At 37.5% G+C, this 18442-nt stretch overlaps 1 protein-coding gene across 1 annotated transcript; it reads left to right on the top strand.

Annotated features, from left to right (window-relative positions):
* The first annotated feature begins 3551 nt into the window (after positions 1-3551).
* On the top strand, positions 3552-18422 carry LOC127620144 (gasdermin-E-like). Its single transcript, XM_052093256.1, has 10 exons — positions 3552-3769; positions 7622-7832; positions 13558-13750; positions 14185-14347; positions 14453-14567; positions 15748-15879; positions 16739-16866; positions 17100-17322; positions 17464-17537; positions 18159-18422. Exons 2-10 carry the CDS (start codon positions 7625-7627, stop codon positions 18417-18419), a joined length of 1497 nt encoding a protein of 498 aa, XP_051949216.1. The 5' UTR covers positions 3552-3769; positions 7622-7624; the 3' UTR covers positions 18420-18422.
* Positions 18423-18442: the final 20 nt, after the last annotated feature.

The raw sequence follows: 18442 nt of genomic DNA, 5'->3' as shown, positions 1-18442 counted from the left end.
CTCACCTCTTACCACACTGACAGAAAAGAGTTCATTACTATAAAGACATATAATTTGCCACAAGTCCACTCACACAAGGTGTTCCCCAGGGTTTAGTCCTTGGACTATCACTGTTTATTATCTATATGCTCCCACATGGTGACATCATCCATAAACATGACCTTAATCTTTTTTGCTATGCTGATGACATTCAAATTTACCTTACCACCAGCTCTGACTCACATTCTTCTCCTGCTGCACTCATTGCATGTATGAGTGACATTAAACAATGGATGTTTTTGAGTTTAGTGGAAATCAATACCAAAAAAACGAACATATTAATTTGCTCTACTGCTCAGGAAAAAAGGTTGGACCTCCTATTATACCTTATTCGGAAAGGCACGAATAATGACTTAAAGAATAACCAGTTCATCCGAATAATAATAAAAATAGTTGTTACTGATTACCTAAAAAGCTCAAGACTTAAGTGATATTTTAATTAAACATATCCAAAACTCCAACGAAATGATGAGTCTGTAAATATTATTAAAGTGTAAACCTTGAATAAAAATTCACATGGAGTGATCTCAAATCGGATGGCCGTGGTGTCCTTTTGCAGTCTCCATTTATTGTGCTTATTGTTAAATCTGATCTTGTCAAGAGTAACATTACCTAAAATATTATATATCATATGCATATTCCACTTCTTGGAATGTCTATGTTATTGTTTCATAAGATTCCCTCGTAATGCTTCCCATGCATGCATTCTTAAACCAACCTGAGCCTGATGTTGAATACTTGACCTGGGACCTGTTTCCCAATAACTATTGATCTTCGTTGTTAAGAGCGTTTTCTACGAGCAATTTTATGAACGTTCGCTATTTTTGGAGTAATATTGAAAAATACATTCAAAAGCTTCAAGGTGATTGGCTGTGAAAATGTGGCATGACAGTGAAGCCTTAAGTGTGACACCTCTCTGTTTTTAACTGGTAAGTGTGACCGGCTCACTGACTAGGAGGGAAAGATCAGCAACAACAGTCACTAAGTGTGACACCCCCCACCCAAAATCGAGTTGTTCTGAAATGTGAATGTTGTGTTGCTTGTCATTATATTTGTGCATAACATTATAAATACTTAGAATTTACCCCGCAGGGAAATGTTTAGGCTACTTTTATTCTTAAATACTAAACCACATTAACAACACATTTAAATGTAGTTTTGTGATCATTTTATGCAGAATTAACAACCTTTAGATGATCACTTACGACGCATTTTCTGTGGGATGTAGATGAGGCGTTCAGTGTGACGCAGACAGCTAATTCGGTGTGATGCAGACTGCGCATTCGGTGGGACGCAGACGAGGTGTTTGGTGAGATTCAGATGACGAGTTCAATGGGATGCAGGCAATGCGTTCAGAGGTACATTATCTACAGGGGTGTAAATACTGAAAATACATTTACTCCCATTACTGGAGGGGGCCCCACAGAAAGGCAAAACTTCCATGATATAATCATAAAAAGTTATACTAATCAAAATAACATGTTTTTGATAGGAATAAAACGTCGCAAGTTTTCATTTTGCATCCATAAAAATATGCCTTGTCTCCTCCTGTGTCCCGTATTCACTTGACAAAAAGTTGGCAGCCAGTGGTACATGCCAATGACAAGCATATATTGAATATGAGGTACACCGTGATGCCAGTATTGCAGAGTACAAAACATGAAGGTGGAAGCTATGCAAGCGGTGACACACATAAAACAGTGTAGGTATAGGCTAACTTCACCTTGACTGCTGTTAGGGTCACCAGTACCACTTTGTATGGTCCATCCCGTCTTGGCTGATCCCACTTCCTTTTGTGTAATACAAGGAGTCGCTTTCCTTGTATTGTTGCTTTCCTTGTATTGTTCTTTTTTTGTTCATGTCTATATAATCCATCATAATGTGCTTAAATGGTCCTTCTGATGCTGATATGTGTCCTATCGTCATAGCACATTGTTTTCTTTGATTGTATTGTGCACACAGATCACACTCACTCAGAAATTGGTTAACTGTTGGCACCAAATATGGTGACCACCATGCTTTTTGTATTGCCTTCATTCCCTCCTCCCTTGCGCAACGGGCTAGCCCATGCACATCTTTCATCAACATTTGTAATAGTTTACATGGCTCTACAAATCATCCTTGAGGTCCTCTATAGATCTTGCTTTTCTCATCATATTATGCCCCTCTCTGTCCCCAAACAGATTTGTCATATACAGATGCAGTTCTCATGCACTTCCCCTTAGTCAGTCAAATCTGTGGTGGGTGGGTCATATTCCTCATTTATGATATACTTGTTTGCTTCAGTGTGTGCTGCATTGTTTCCATGTGTTTGGCACTTTACTATTGCAAGTTTTTGTGTTTTTTTTTATTGCATCTATTAGATCTTGTATTGCATGGTAGTGTGGTATTGGGGTTCCGTCTGCTCTCATAAAACCTTGTTGTGCCCACGTTGATGCAAAGTAATGACATACACCATGTGCACTAATAACTCTGCTAACTATGCTGAGAATGGCTGTTGCACTTATTGCTGTGCACATGCAACCAATGGTTCTGTAGAGTGGTATTTTCTTACTTTACACAAATGTTATTTCTTTCAGACAATCGTGTGCTATTTCATCACTATTCTCCTTCCCTTCTTGTGGGTCTGGCATTCTTTCTGCCGGGTTTACTTTTACACATCTCTGTACTGTCATATCAGGTGCTGAGAGTATGACTTCATATTTTGTCCTTGCATTTGAAACCACAAACGAGGAACTTGTCAATAATGCGTGCAGGGTATGGCCTGTCCACAGGTTCACTGGGTGTCTCATAGTAACCATACTTGCCTTTTCATAGGCGAATGCAGCTGCTGCTACTAATGTGTGGGTAACCCTCGTTCAGTAGTATCTAACTGCGCAGTGTAATATGCAATTGGATGAATTTCATCTGGATATTTCTGTGTCAATACTGCCATTGCATTGTTTTTCTGATACATACACTACCAGTCAAAACTTTTGAAACACTTGACTGAAACATTTCTCATGATCTTAAAAAATGTTTGATCTGAAGGCGTATGCTTCAATGTTTGAAATTAGTTTTGTAGACAAAAATATAATTGTGCCTCCATATTAATTTATTTCATTATAAAACTACAATTTAATTTAAAAACAAGTTTTGGAAATTTGGATCAAAAAGTAAAGAAAAGCAGCCAATAAGTGCCCAACATAGATGGGAACTCCCTCAATACTGTTCAAAAGCATCCCATGGTGATACCTCAAGAAGCTTGTTGAGAAAATGTCAATACAGACTACTTTGAAGATGCAAAATATAACACAGTTTTGATTTATTTGGGATTTTATTTAGTCACAACATAATTCCCATAGTTTCAGTTAACAATTACATAGTTTTGATGACTTCACTATTATTCTAAAATGTGAAAATGTTCTGTACCTCCCATCACTTTAAAAGACATTACAGTGTTCCTGTAAACGCCAATTTCATCTCACGTGGTGTGGGGACTTCTCAGAAGTGGAGGGAGGCATTTACTTTAATGTGAAATTGTTGCGTGGTCGTATTTTCTGTCAGAACCCACTAGAAGGACTGTACGGGTTTGTTAGTTACGCAGAGCCGTTGTCTTATGAAAAATATCGCTTGATAAGAACATAGTATCTTCATAAAACATCGCGAGTTCCGCTATTTTGCTGTTGTTCTACAGCCCTTCACCAGACGAAGACCACAGAACACCAGTTCACTGCCTCAACAACAAGAAGTATGTGGTGTAAACAATTTATAATTTATTTACTATCTATCTATTCTGACGCTTCACCTGATATCATAATTGAATGAATAATGTATGTATTGTAGGCTAATTGTAAATAGTTAACAAACAAAACAAATCGCCCATGTGCATATGTTATCTGAAAAGGAAGTGGTATGGATCAGATGGTTTGAAGGAGCTTCAAGAGAATCTTGTGGATGAGACGGATGCTTTTTATAGACCGTGAACATCCTCCCTAGCCTTTTTGAAAAACAACATTAATTTTGCCTATTGCCTAAATGCCCCATGTGGGTCATTAAATTAGGAAGTTGACATAGCAATAAAGCATTTAGATAATGAACTGCTCTTAACGGATTGTCTAATGCACGTTTTTCGAACATTTCTATAGGATGAACAAGTGAAGTTTAAGAACAGGTGGTAGCCTAACACTTTACAATAAGTTTCCATTAGTTAACAACATTAGTTAACATGAACTAACAATGACCAATGCTTTTATAGCATTTATTCATCTTGTATGATGTTAATTTCAACATTTATTCTGCAAATATATATATATACATACAGGTGAAACTCGAAAAATTAGAATATCGTGCAAAAGTTTCAGTAATTCAACTTAAAAGGTGAAACTAATATATTATATAGACTCATTACAAGCAAAGTAAGATATTTCAAGCCTTTATTTGATATAATTTTGATGATTATGGCTTACAGCTTATGAAAACCCCAAATTCAGAATCTCAGAAAATTAGAATATTGTGAAAAGGTTCAGTATTGTAGGCGCAAAGTGTCACACTCTAATCAGCTAAACACCTGCAAAGGGTTCCTGAGCCTTTAAATGGTCTCTCAGTCTGGTTCAGTTGAATTCACAATCATGGGGAAGACTGCTGACCTGACAGTTGTGCAGAAAACCATCATTGACAACCTCCACAAGGAGGGAAAGCCTCAAAAGGTAATTGCAAAAGAAGTTGGATGTTCTCAAAGTGCTGTATCAAAGCACATTAATAGAAAGTTAAGTGGAAGGGAAAAGTGTGGAAGAAAAAGGTGCACAAGCAGCAGGGATGACCGTAGCCTGGAGAGGATTGTCAGGAAAAGGCCATTCAAATGTGTGGGGAGCTTCACAAGGAGTGGACTGAGGCTGGAGTTACTGCATCAAGAGCCACCACACACAGGCGGGTCCTGGACATGGGCTTCAAATGTCAAATGTCTTACCTGGGCTAAAGAAAAAAAGAACTGGTCTGTTGCTCAGTGGTCCAAAGTCCTCTTTTCTGATGAGAGCAAATTTTGCATCTCATTTGGAAACCAAGGTCCCAGAGTCTGGAGGAAGAATGGAGAGGCACACAATCCAAGATGCTTGAAGTCCAGTGTGAAGTTTCCACAGTCTGTGTTGGTTTGGGGAGCCATGTCATCGGCTGGTGTTGGTCCACTGTGCTTTATTAAGTCCAGAGTCAACGCAGCCGTCTACGGGACATTTTAGAGCACTTCATGCTTCCTTCAGCAGACAAGCTTTATGGAGATGCTGACTTCATTTTCCAGCAGGACTTGGCACCTGCCCACACTGCCAAAAGTACCAAAACCTGGTTCAATGACCATGGTATTACTGTGCATGATTGGCCAGCAAACTCGCCTGACCTGAACCCCATAGAGAATCTATGGGGCATTACTAAGAGAAAGATGAGAGACATGAGACCAAACAATGCAGAAGAGCTGAAGGCCGCTATTGAAGCATCTTGGTCTTCCATAACACCTCAGCAGTGCCACAGGCTGATAGCATCCATGCCACGCCGCATTGAGGCAGTAATTAATGCAAAAGGGGCCCAAACCAAGTACTGAATACATATGCATGATTATACTTTTCAGAGGGCCGACATTTCTGTATTTAAAATCCTTTTTATTGATTTCATGTAATATTCTAATTTTCTGAGATTCTGAATTTGGGGTTTTCATAAGCTGTAAGCCATAATCATCAAAATTATATCAAATAAAGGCTTGAAATATCTTACTTTGCTTGTAATGAGTCTATATAATATATTAGTTTCACCTTTTAAGTTGAATTACTGAAATTAATGAACTTTTGCACGATATTCTAATTTTTCGAGTTTCACCTGTATGTATATGTACATGTTAACATTTGTTAATGCACTATGAACTAACAATGAACAATTTTATTTGTATTAATTAACACTAAGATTAATAAATACTGTAAAAAACACATTGTTTATTGTTTGTTCATGATAGATAATGCATTAACCGAGGTTAACAAATGGAACCTTCTTGTAAAAGTGTTACCAAATCGGTCAATGAAAAACCAATATTGATTGACCACTATTTTGAATATTGGGAGGACAAGTCGTCAAAGTCTATTGTGGATACGACCATTAAATTTACGTTTTGTTGATTCAAAAATGTTATTTTATTTAGATTGTTTATCTCTAGGCTCTAGTTTTTGTAGTGTGGAGTATTAAGTGATTGCTACCTATATCCAATTCTCTTACAGGCTCCAATTTTACTTGTTTGGGGCAGGTGATAGCTTATATAATGTGATAAAACAGTGAAATCATCTGTAAGATGAGGAGCCTAGCTAACTCTAAATCTATCAGCAGGGTTGGGGAGTAACGGAATACATGTAAGGGGATTACATTTTTAAATTAAAAATATAAGTAACTGTATTCCACTACAGTTACAGTTTAAATCGTTGGTAATCAGAATTTAGTTACATTCAAAAAGTAATTTGATTACTGAAGAGATTACTTTGCATTTTATTGTCATTTATTCCATTTAATATTTAGTCTCTTCAGTTGGAAAACATTTATACATATAAATGATGTGATACAAAGTGCATTTGAACAGTGGTGAAACACTTTCTTATGATGTGTTACATTTATACAAGCAGACAGATGAATTTTACAGCATGTGTTCTGTAATCTGTAGTGGAACTCGTTTTAAATGTAACCCCCCTGACCCTGTCCATCAGAGGGATGATGGAAAGTTCTCAAAAGTTAATTAGCCTATATCTGCACTCACATTTGTTGTTTATTATGAAATAAAACAGTTTATACTAGACACTGCTGTTATGGGAATCATCGGCCTCATGCCAGGGGAGTTCCCGTTCTCCACTGACTTTAGCCCCTTAGAAGCTAACGTTTTTTCATGCTGTTTTATTGAGTTAACACAAACAAACATGCCTGTAACTCCCTACAAGGTTCTGCATTGTCTTCTGTCATTTATTTCCCTTTTTGTTATTTTTTACCTGCTTGTTGCATGAAAAGAGAATTTCTCAATAACTCATTATCTCTCTGGGGCTAAAAGTGTCTGAGAAGATCAGTTACTAATTTCGTAAAATGTTCTCTGCATAGCTGGGCCCAAGGACTGTTCATAAAGCTGAATGGGAGGGTGGCTTGAAATGTATCATTTGAAAGAACAGGAAGAGTTTACATAGAAGGATAATACTCATGCAATTGCAATGTTGGAGTATTTTGTGGTCAATTAAGATCACAATGTAAAGTGTTCTAATCTAATATGGGCTAATGGAATTAGTTTGAAGAGAATGGTCATGCTTCAGTTCACCCAAAAGTAAAAATATGTCATCATTTATGCATCCTAAAGTTGTTCCAAACCTTTATGACATTCTTTCTTCCATGGAACACAAAAGGAGATGTTTGGCAAAATGTCACCAAAAAGATACAATGAAAGTGAATAGTGACTGTGCAGAACATGTTCCACAGAAGAAAGAAAGTAATAAGGGTTTGGAACAACATGAGTTGAGTGAGGTGAGTGAATATTGAAAGAATTTTCATTTTTGTCTTTGTCTTCAATGAATGTGTTAATGTTGCCATGCTTGTGTAGGGGATGTTTAAGAAAGCGACAAAGAAGCTGGTCCAACAGACTGATCCTCATGGTGCTCTGATTGCGGCTTCCAGTTTGAATGATTCAAAAAAACTCCAGCCGCTTATGGTGGTGCTGAAAAGCCAAAAAGTTTGGTTCTGGCAGCGAACTAAGTACAGACCTACATCCTTCACTCTTCAACACCTGCTGCTGGGGAATGCAATACAACCAGGTAAAGATCCTAGAGTCTTATAGTATAAAAGACAGAGGGGGAATTCACTAAGAATGAATTGCGCTGCGGTAAAAGCGCTGTTTATTTGTGTGTGCTGTCTGCACTAGTTTAGCGGCAAATGGAATGGAATTATGCAGATCCGGCAATGGAGCAATTGCGGCCACAATATTTGTGCTGAACGCAAGTTGCATGGCACAATTTCGATCTTGCAGGCAGTTTCTGAGCGCTATATTGCAGAGGATGCAGCAGACAACTATGATCTGACACACGCTGCCGGGACATGTTTGCATGGAAAGGAATGACAATGAATTTAAATACTCAAGATGCAGTGCTTTTTCTTAAAATATATTGTGGGTAGTTAGTGAGGAAAATGCAGATTTTTTTGCACTGAAATACCTCCACAAAAGTTACACAAATCTTTAGTAAATTTACCTTTAGATTTATAATAGTTTTGAAATAGATATTTTTGTATCCTTTTTTTTTTTTGCGCTTTGCACTATCGGAACAAACCGTTATTTTTGCGAAACCATGCCGTTCTGTAAGGATCCAGGCTCGTTGTCGCGGTTATGGTTTCTTTCCATCGGAGTGGTGCTAAATCAGGGTTAGAATGTTCTGACTTAGAAAGTGACCAATTGTGAGTCTCCACGAGGCCTACTAAAGGCGTTCCACCAGCATGGTTGAGGATGGTTGGCTAACTGCGCAGAGAAGTGAGGCTAAGCGGACAAACGATTTTCTAAGGAGCATAAAGATTGGACAGTGGAGCAATGGAAAAAGGTCATGTGGTCTGATGATTTCAGATTGACCCTATTCCAAAGTGATGCATGAGGAATCATTTTCACACATGAATTGGCCACCACAGAGTCCAGAACTTAACTCCATTGAAAGTCTTTGGGATGTGCTGGAGAAGACTTTACAGAGTGGTTTGACTCAGACTAAAATTGATGCAACTCTGGACGTAAATATACAGGTGAAACTCGAAAAATTAGAATATCGTGCAAAAGTTCATTAATTTCAGTAATTCAACTTAAAAGGTGAAACTAATATATTATATAGACTCATTACAAGCGAAGTAAGATATTTCAAGCCTTTATTTGATATAATTTTGATGATTATGGCTTACAGCTTATGAAAACCCCAAATTCAGAATCTCAGAAAATTAGAATATTACATGAAATCAATAAAAAAAAAAGGATTTTAAATACACAAATGTCAGCCCTCTGAAAAGTATAATCATGCATATGTACTCAGTACTTGGTTTGGGCCCCTTTTGCATTAATTACTGCCTCAATGCGGCGTGGCATGGATGCTATCAGCCTGTGGCACTGCTGAGGTGTTATGGAAGACCAAGATGCTTCAATAGCGGCCTTCAGCTCTTCTGCATTGTTTGGTCTCATGTCTCTCATCTTTCTCTTGGCAATGCCCCATAGATTCTCTATGGGGTTCAGGTCAGGCGAGTTTGCTGGCCAATCAAGCACAGTAATACCATGGTCATTGAACCAGGTTTTGGTACTTTTGGCAGTGTGGGCAGGTGCCAAGTCCTGCTGGAAAATGAAGTCAGCATCTCCATAAAGCTTGTCTGCTGAAGGAAGCATGAAGTGCTCTAAAATGTCCCGGTAGACGGCTGTGTTGACTCTGGACTTAATAAAGCACAGTGGACCAACACCAGCCGATGACATGGCTCCCCAAACCAACACAGACTGTGGAAACTTCACACTGGACTTCAAGCATCTTGGATTGTGTGCCTCTCCATTCTTCCTCCAGACTCTGGGACCTTGGTTTCCAAATGAGATGCAAAATTTGCTCTCATCAGAAAAGAGGACTTTGGACCACTGAGCAACATACCAGTTCTTTTTTTCTTTAGCCCAGGTAAGACGTTTGACATTTGAAGCCCATGTCCAGGACCCGTCTGTGTGTGGTGGCTCTTGATGCAGTAACTCCAGCCTCAGTCCACTCCTTGTGAAGCTCCCCCACACATTTGAATGGCCTTTTCCTGACAATCCTCTCCAGGCTACGGTCATCCCTGCTGCTTGTGCACCTTTTTCTTCTACACTTTTCCCTTCCACTTAACTTTCTATTAATGTGCTTTGATACAGCACTTTGAGAACATCCAACTTCTTTTGCAATTACCTTTTGAGGCTTTCCCTCCTTGTGGAGGGTGTCAATGATGGTTTTCTGCACAACTGTCAGGTCAGCAGTCTTCCCCATGATTGTGAATTCAACTGAACCAGACTGAGAGACCATTTAAAGGCTCAGGAACCCTTTGCAGGTGTTTAGCTGATTAGAGTGTGACACTTTGAGCCTACAATACTGAACCTTTTCACAATATTCTAATTTTCTGAGATTCTGAATTTGGGGTTTTCATAAGCTGTAAGCCATAATCATCAAAATTATATCAAATAAAGGCTTGAAATATCTTACTTTGCTTGTAATGAGTCTATATAATATATTAATTTCACCTTTTAAGTTGAATTACTGAAATTAATGAACTTTTGCACGATATTCTAAAGGTTGTCGAAACAATGTCACAACGAATGTGTGCCGTAATCAAAGCTAAAGGCGGTCCAACAAAATATTAGAGTATGCAACTTTTTTTATATATATATTTAGTTTTGATTTTAGTTTTAGTATTTTAGGACTGCTAAAGTTAATGGAATAGTTCACCCCAAAATTTTAATTGCCGTCTCATATCTGTATGATTATCTATCTTCTGCAGAACACAAACAAAGAATTTTAGAAGAATATTTCAGCTCTGTAGGTCCATAAAATTCAAGTGAAAATAGCACATTAAGACAGCATAAAAGCAATACAAAAGACTCTATTGGTTAAATCTGTATCTTCAGAAGCGATATAATAGGTGTGGGTGAGAAACCGATAAATATTTAAGTCCTTTTTTACTACAAATCTCCACTTATACTTTCACATTTTCAGTCTATTGTTTTTTGGCGATTTGCATTTTTTGTGCAGAAATTTATATTAATAAAGGTCTTAAATATTTATCTGTTTCTCACCCACACCAATCATATCGCTTCAGAAGATACTGATGTAACCTTATGGATTGCTTTTTTGCTGCCTTTATGTGCTTTTTGGTCCTTCAAAGTTCTGGCCACCATTCACTTCCATTGTGAGGACTTACAGAGCTGAAATATTCTTCTAAAAATGTTTGTGTTCAGAAGAAAGTAAGTCATACACATCTGGGATGGGATGAGGGTAAGTAAATTATGAGAGAACAGAGAATATTTTTTTTTTGTGAACTATACCTTTAATGTATTGACTTATATAGTTTAAATGCTTAACACTGTTAAATATCTCGGAGCCGTCTAGTATTATCTCTGTCTAGTGACATTTTCATGTTTTTTGAAGGTAGGTTGTAAAGGTTTAAAAATGTATAAAACTGTGTGCCCAACAGTAAAACTAAAATTAATTTGTAGACTTTTTTTATTTTAGTTATAGTTTCCATTTTTCCAGATATGTTAGCTTTTATCTTTATTGCAGTTAACAAAATTGTTTTTTTATTTTTTTAAGATTAATAATTATAATGTAAATTCTGAATTCCTTAATGCAGAGCATAATTTATGGACAACAGAGTTTGTTTTTAATCATATTAACCCTTCTGATGTTTGCTCTGTACTAAAAGATCTAGATGTAAACAAATCATCAGGTCCTGATCTTATTGATCCATTGTTTTTAAAAATAGCAGCTGATATTATCTCACCGCCATTAACGCATTTGTTCAATCTTTCTTTAACAACTAATAAAATTCCACAGTGGTTCCTTTGTTGAAAGGGGGTGACTCTAGTTCACTAGATAACTATAGACCGATTTCAAAGCTTTGTATTTTATCAAAACATTTGGAAAGAATTATCAGTGACCAACTGACACAGTATTTACAGATGCATAAGCTGTTGACTATCAACCAATCGGGATTTCGTAAAAAACACAGCACTATAACGGCTGTCCTGAAAGTTGTAAATGACCTTGTTGGGTCCTTAGATGAAAAACAACACTGTGCATGCCTTTTTATTGATTTATCTAAAGCGTTTGACACTGTGGACCATGACATATTGTTGGAAAGACTTAGAAGTGTAGGGTTGTCAGTTAATGCAGTCTCGTGGTTTAAGACGTATTTAAAGGGAAGAACCCAATGTGTGCAGGTGCAAGGTATCAAATCTGACTTAAAAGAAGTGGCTAAGGGAGTTCCCCAAGGATCTGTATTGGGGCCATTATTATTCACTATATATATCAACTGTTTGTGTGGATTGGTGGTGGCGTAGTGGGCTAAAGCACATAACTGTTAATCAGAAGGTCGCTGGTTCGATCCCCACGGCCACCACCATTGTGTCTTTGAGCAAGGCACTTAACTCCAGGTTGCTCCGGGGGGATTGTCCCTGTAATAAGTGCACTGTAAGTCGCTTTGGATAAAAGCGTCTGCCAAATGCATAAATGTAAATGCAAATGCAACTGTCTTGATGTAAATATTGATAAAGCAAGGTTTCATTTTTATGCAGATGACACTGTCATCTATTACGCTGCTCCTACAAAACAAGAGGCTTTGAGAGACTTACAATCAGTATTTGATATCATTCAGTCAAGGTTTTTTATTTTAAAGCTGGTCTTAAATGTTGAGAAAACAAAATTCATGTGGTTCTCCAATTGTAGAAAATCTTTAGATAGTTCTAGTGCTCTTCGAACTTTACAAGGAAAACCGATTACATTAGTGTCAGAGTATAAATACCTGGGCATTATAATTGATGACACATTAAAATTAATTTCACACATTAATTACTTGAAACAAAAATTAAAGAAGAAGTTGGGATTTTATTTTAGAAATAGGTCTTGCTTTTCGCTTATTGCAAGGAAAAAGCTTGTGTTTGTGACTTTCTTGCCAGTTCTTGATTATGGGGATGTAGTGTATCAGCATGCTCCTTCTCATATTCTTGCCTCCCTAGATGCTGTGTACCATGGTGCCTTAAGATTTATCACGAATTGCACATTTTCTACACATCATTGTGCATTATACAATAGAGTTTGTTTGTCTTCTCTTGCTGTACGAAGGAAAATGCACTGGAACTTATTGATATATAAAGCAATTTTGGGGGTCTTACCGTCTTATCTTTGTTGTATGCTTAAGAAAAAAGTATTAGGTAACTATTCACTGCGCTCACAGTTTTTTTACAATCTGCATGTACCTCGAGTCAGAACTAATATAGGCAAAACTGCTTTTAACTGCTGCACCTTCAGAATGGAACTCTCTACAGATGACATTGAGGCTGAATCATTTGGTGCCTCTCAGCAATTTCAGAACACTTATACAAGCGCTAGAGAAAGATTTAATGATTTGCAACTGCTTCTGAGGTTGTACTTTTAATCCTACTTTATTGTGTGTTGTATTGTTTTATTGTTATATGTGTGTATATGTGTTTGAATAATTGGGCTGCCTATCTTGGCCGGGACACTCCTGTAAAAGAGATTTTAATCTCAGTGAGGATTTTCTCCTGGTTAAATAAAGGTTTAAATAAAATTTTTTTTTTTAAATAACACTGATATATTGTAAGTCTCAATGCTGTATGTTCTCAGCATGTACAAGTTCATTTTGATGTGCACAAAACTGCCCTAATGGATATGTAACTGTTAGTGTAATGTGTCTGTAAGAATGTTCATGAGCTATAAAAATAATAACTAGCTTAACTTTTGTCCTTGTTAAAATAAATATCTTTCATTGTATCAGTGCTTGAGGAGACAGACTTTGTGAAATATCAGGAAACATACACTGACTGTGTGAGTGGATCTGCGAAGGTGGGTGGTGGTGGTGTCGCCATGACTGCTACTGGACAGGGCACAATTCAACTCTCCTTATCTCGTGCATCACTTCGCAAGGAGGATGTAAATATTCAAAGACTTCTGATGGATTCCAGAGGCAGGTTAGAGAAAAACACTCATGCAATGTGTATGTGATGTCAGCCATACTTAAATTGACAAAACGACCAACTTTGTAGAATGACAGTGTTTTTACACTTGAGGGGAAAAAAAAAGTGAAACCGTGAAAGTGGGCTCACATTTGGTCCATTTAAGTTTAACTTGTGTTTTATTTGGAACACAGAGCACTACAATATTATATTATGCATTATTTTTATTATTATTGTTTGAAAATCATTATATAATTAGTCATATTTCTAAACTGACCTCTTCACTTTGGACCTAAAGTCGAATCTTATCTCTTAACATGTAATGTGTATAAGCTTACAAGGAAGAAATTTGACATGGGTTAGCAGAATACTAATTACAAGGCTCAACTTTGTAATTTAGTTATTTTTCTGGTTTTGATTTGACCTGTTGGTATTGATGGCCCCTGTAGGAAGGTGGACCTCTGTCACCCTTTGATTCAGCAGTCAATGAAAAGGAATATGGGTTTCACCCTGCTTAAAGAGCGAATCTTTACCACCTGTGAATGCACAATCTCCTGTACTGAACTGGAGCAGGGCAGCTGTCTTGGGATTTTTGGAACAAGTTTTGCAGAGGTTTGTAAGAATTGTGTGCATGTCCAGGGATTAAAAGAATGTAGCTATTTACGTTATTGCATGAATGAATGTTTTGAATGAATTAGTGTTTCTATGGTCTTTCAGATGTCCATGGAAGGGAGTGGTAATCTCAAATCTACGATTGCCATAGAGATCCCACCAGACACTGTAATGGCTTACAGTGTCATTGAAATGAGCCTCAGCAGTGATGGCTATTTTGGTAAGTGACATTTGTGTTGCTGTCTACTAGAACATTAAAGGAATTTAATGTCCCTCCTTTCGTCCCTCCTTTCTTTAAAAAAAAGTGAATGGGAACAATTTTTAGAAGTTTTAAAGGCAGAAATGTGAAGCTTGTCATTTTATATAACCATGGTTTCATTTTTCTGTTAAAACTCATGTATTAATTGAGCTGTAAAGTTTTTGTAATGGCAACAAAGTTGCAAAATTGACTATAACTTTACACAGAAAAGATTAGAAAGTGTTATAAGTTTAAGTATCACATTAAAATCATGTTAACACGCATATTTTTTATGTCTTATGGCTATACTTTTGAAATAGTGAGTATTTTAATGTTTAAGGATTGGCCCCATTCACTTCCATTGTAAGTGCCTCACTGCAACCCATATTTTTGCTTTTATTTAAGAAAAAAATAAATAAAATTAAAATACATTTTCTTGGTAATCAATATTATGCCACAAATGCTGTCAATTGAGCTAAACATGTATTGAACCTGGAATATTAATTTAAAGTTAATTTGTTTATTATTAATAATTAATTTTTATTTATTATTAACTTATGTAATAAAATATCTAAAGGTATTAATAACTAATGTTATTTAAATCAGTGTTTCTCAAGCTTCTTTGTCTGGATGATCTGAATACTCTTGCATCCATACCAAGCCAAAACATATTTTCCTTCTAACTTATATTCTACTGGATATAATAATTTTGTGTTACCATTAAACTCACTTAAATAATAAAAAAAGCAATCAGTATTGTGGATAAAAAACAGACATACCAAGTAGCATATACCTGTATATTCTGCTATGAGTGTCGTATGCTTGTACATTGTACATTACACATACACATTTGTTTTTATTAAAAAAGAACTGAAAAGATTCTTGAGATGAATCCCAATTAAAAGTTGCCATTTTAATCTAATAGTACTGTTTTAAGTAGTTTCATAAGTAGTTTTAATCTTTGACAGCCCTAATAATTTTACGTTGTGAAGGTTTAACAAAGCAAAATCGTTCCAAATACCCCCTGATTAAGAATCATTCATTTTAAGTACTATTTATTATTATTATTATTAATATTATTTGTTAGAAAAGTGTACATTCTGTATATATTTGGACTTTCTCTGTTTTGATTGAATATTTCTTTGTGATTGTTGGAGTGTAGATTTGTGCACTGAGCCGAGTGGGATTGAGGATGATGACATTCCTCAGAATAACTTACCCGGTTCCACAGAGGTGGATGGTCTGTTGAAACAAGAGATTCAGGAGGGATCTCCACTTAGTAACCTGAAGAAAGGTGTGTGTTTGAGTGCATTGTGTTGGCAATAACGTCTAGGTTACGTATGTAACACTCCTTGTCGAGTGTGCTCGGACCCGCAAGGGGGGGCACGGCCTGGGTGCGATAGGCCAATGAAATGGCATCCACCTCTCAAGTAGATATGCAAAGCACATACCGGACACATCAACGAAGGGGCTGGGTCTGCCTCCTCCCATGGCAGTGCTTGCAGGTTCACTACCTGATCTCTGAAGGGTGTGGTAGGAACCTTGGGCACGTAGCCTGGTTGCGGTCTTAGGATCACATGTGTCGCTGGACCGAACTCCAGGCAGGTGTCGCTGATAGAGAACGCCTGCAGGTCCCCAACCCTCTTGATGGAGGCGAGTGCGATCAGCATGGCCGTCTTTAGAAAGAGGATCCTGAGTCCAACTGATTCCAGCGGCTCGAAGCGGCTTTGTGACGAGCAAAGAGGGGTGCTCTCCGTGCAGTCGTCAGCTCATCATGCACCTCCATGAAAAAAGGGACCGGGGGCTTGGCTGTGAGCGGCGCACAGACCCCAGGAACCAATCATCCAGCCACGACGGCTGTGGGGAGGACGGAGGGTTCCAGTCCAGCCGCACGCTGGCGGCGGCCCGGGCAAGCATGTCGGACATCTGGGCCTCAGCCTGGGCGTGCTGGCCTGAAGGCGGTAGCCCAGACGAGTCATCCGCGTCAGATGCCGGACCGCAGTTAGATTGCCCGTTTACTCCCATTTCCCCTTTTAGTTCCCAAAACAGTTTGGCTGGTCAGAATGGTCTTGCCATATTTTTTTATATAGGATATGAAACCATTTATATTATATTTTCTGAAGGATGTGTGTGTGTTTGTGGTCTCTTTGTAGCACTTGCAGATGCTCAGACTAGGTTTTGTTCACTGGATGATCTGTCTGATGAGTGTCATTCCTCCTTACTGATATTGTTGAGACAAATTCTGTTGGATCGATCCATCCTATCAGCTTTGATGGATAGGGTGAGTGATGGCTTGAATGGTAACTTAATTCAAACTAGTAAGAATAGTAAAACTTGTGCTTAAGTTGAGATAACAATTTTTTTTACCATTTGAGATAACTATTGGTGTTTACAGTGTAAGAAGCATTCCCACTAATGGACTTTGGAGCCCCACTGATTATGAATGAGTCTGTTCCTCCTTATATCACTTTATAATTGAATTTTTTTATCTCATTATCTTTCTGTTTTTCTCAGCTCGAGGTGCTAAGCATTGATGAAGCTCCATGCTTCTTCAAGGATGAGCTGTCTGAGGAACAGAGCAAGATCATTAGTGCATTTTTAGACTTGCTGAAGTGTGAAGCATTTGAGAATGGTTGTCACACAGCCGTATTCCATCCGAATGGAAGTTCATCAAAAGCAACCAAGCAAAGCACACAAGTTCTGATTGCCATGCATATGCTGATCAGTGGTATTGAGGGTTAGTTCACCTTAAGCTTGAGTATTTGAGAGCCTATAACTCAAATGAATATTTGTGCGAGTCTATAGATTTGTTTTCGTCTGCATCATACACCATGTATGAATAAAATGATTATTATTTATTTTATTTATTTATTTTCAGAACTGACAGATGATGGACTGGACTTGCTAGGACATTTCTGTACTTCTGAAGGCCTGAAAAGTCTAAAAGATTTGGTAAGTTCAGCATTGTTTGAGCTATTTCACACTCTGACTAAATAATATAAGGTTTAAAGTACTAGTTCACACAAAAATATGAAAATCCTGTTAATGTCTACACACACACACACACACACACACACACACACACACATGTTGTTCCGAATCAGTATGACATACAAAATACTGATGGAGGATTTTTAAAGGATGTCCCATTCACAGATTTTAATACAATGGCTGTTGACGAAGCTGACTCACTTTAAAGCTAAAAAAAGGACCCAAACTATCATAAAAGTAGTCCATACAACTCATGCATCAAGTTCTCTGAAGGTATAAGATTTGTAAGTTATTTTACAGTGAAAATCTTGACTTCCGTCATAGCTCTCCTTTGCGTATTTATGAGCATACATGAAAGAAATTTTAGTATGAATTTTACTTTTCAAGTGAACTATCCCTTTGATGTGGTAGGCTAATTTCTTTGTTCTATGACTGGACAAGTGTCTCAAAACATGTACTTACACATAACATATGAGCTTTGATAAATCTTTGGAGTAATGTGTGCTAAAGACAAGTTAGTAGTAAGAAAAATCCAAGCTAGCAGTTTTTTTATCATGATATATTTGTTTTCTCTAAACCTAGACAAATCATCTGACTGCTAACTGCAGGCCGCTCTGCAAGGACATCATCCCTGTTTTCTTACAAAAGGAGGATGAATTCCACAGAGCGGAGGAACTATTTAAATCATGCAATGTTTTGTTAAGGAAAAAAGATAACGTACTGTCTGCAGAAATAAGTTCTGGAGAAGGATTCCTCCCGCTGGTATTGTGTATAGCCATACACGGTCTTGCGTCTTTAGTAAGATTTAGTGATGGCGGATGTGTTAAAATGGAGAATGTATGAAATGTTCCTTGTGTTATCAGTAT

Source organism: Xyrauchen texanus, chromosome 26 (assembly GCF_025860055.1).
Source record: "Xyrauchen texanus isolate HMW12.3.18 chromosome 26, RBS_HiC_50CHRs, whole genome shotgun sequence".
Classification (NCBI taxonomy): domain Eukaryota; kingdom Metazoa; phylum Chordata; class Actinopteri; order Cypriniformes; family Catostomidae; genus Xyrauchen; species Xyrauchen texanus.
The sequence above is the reverse complement of the archived record's forward strand: the minus strand, read 5'-3'. Positions and strand labels throughout refer to the sequence as shown.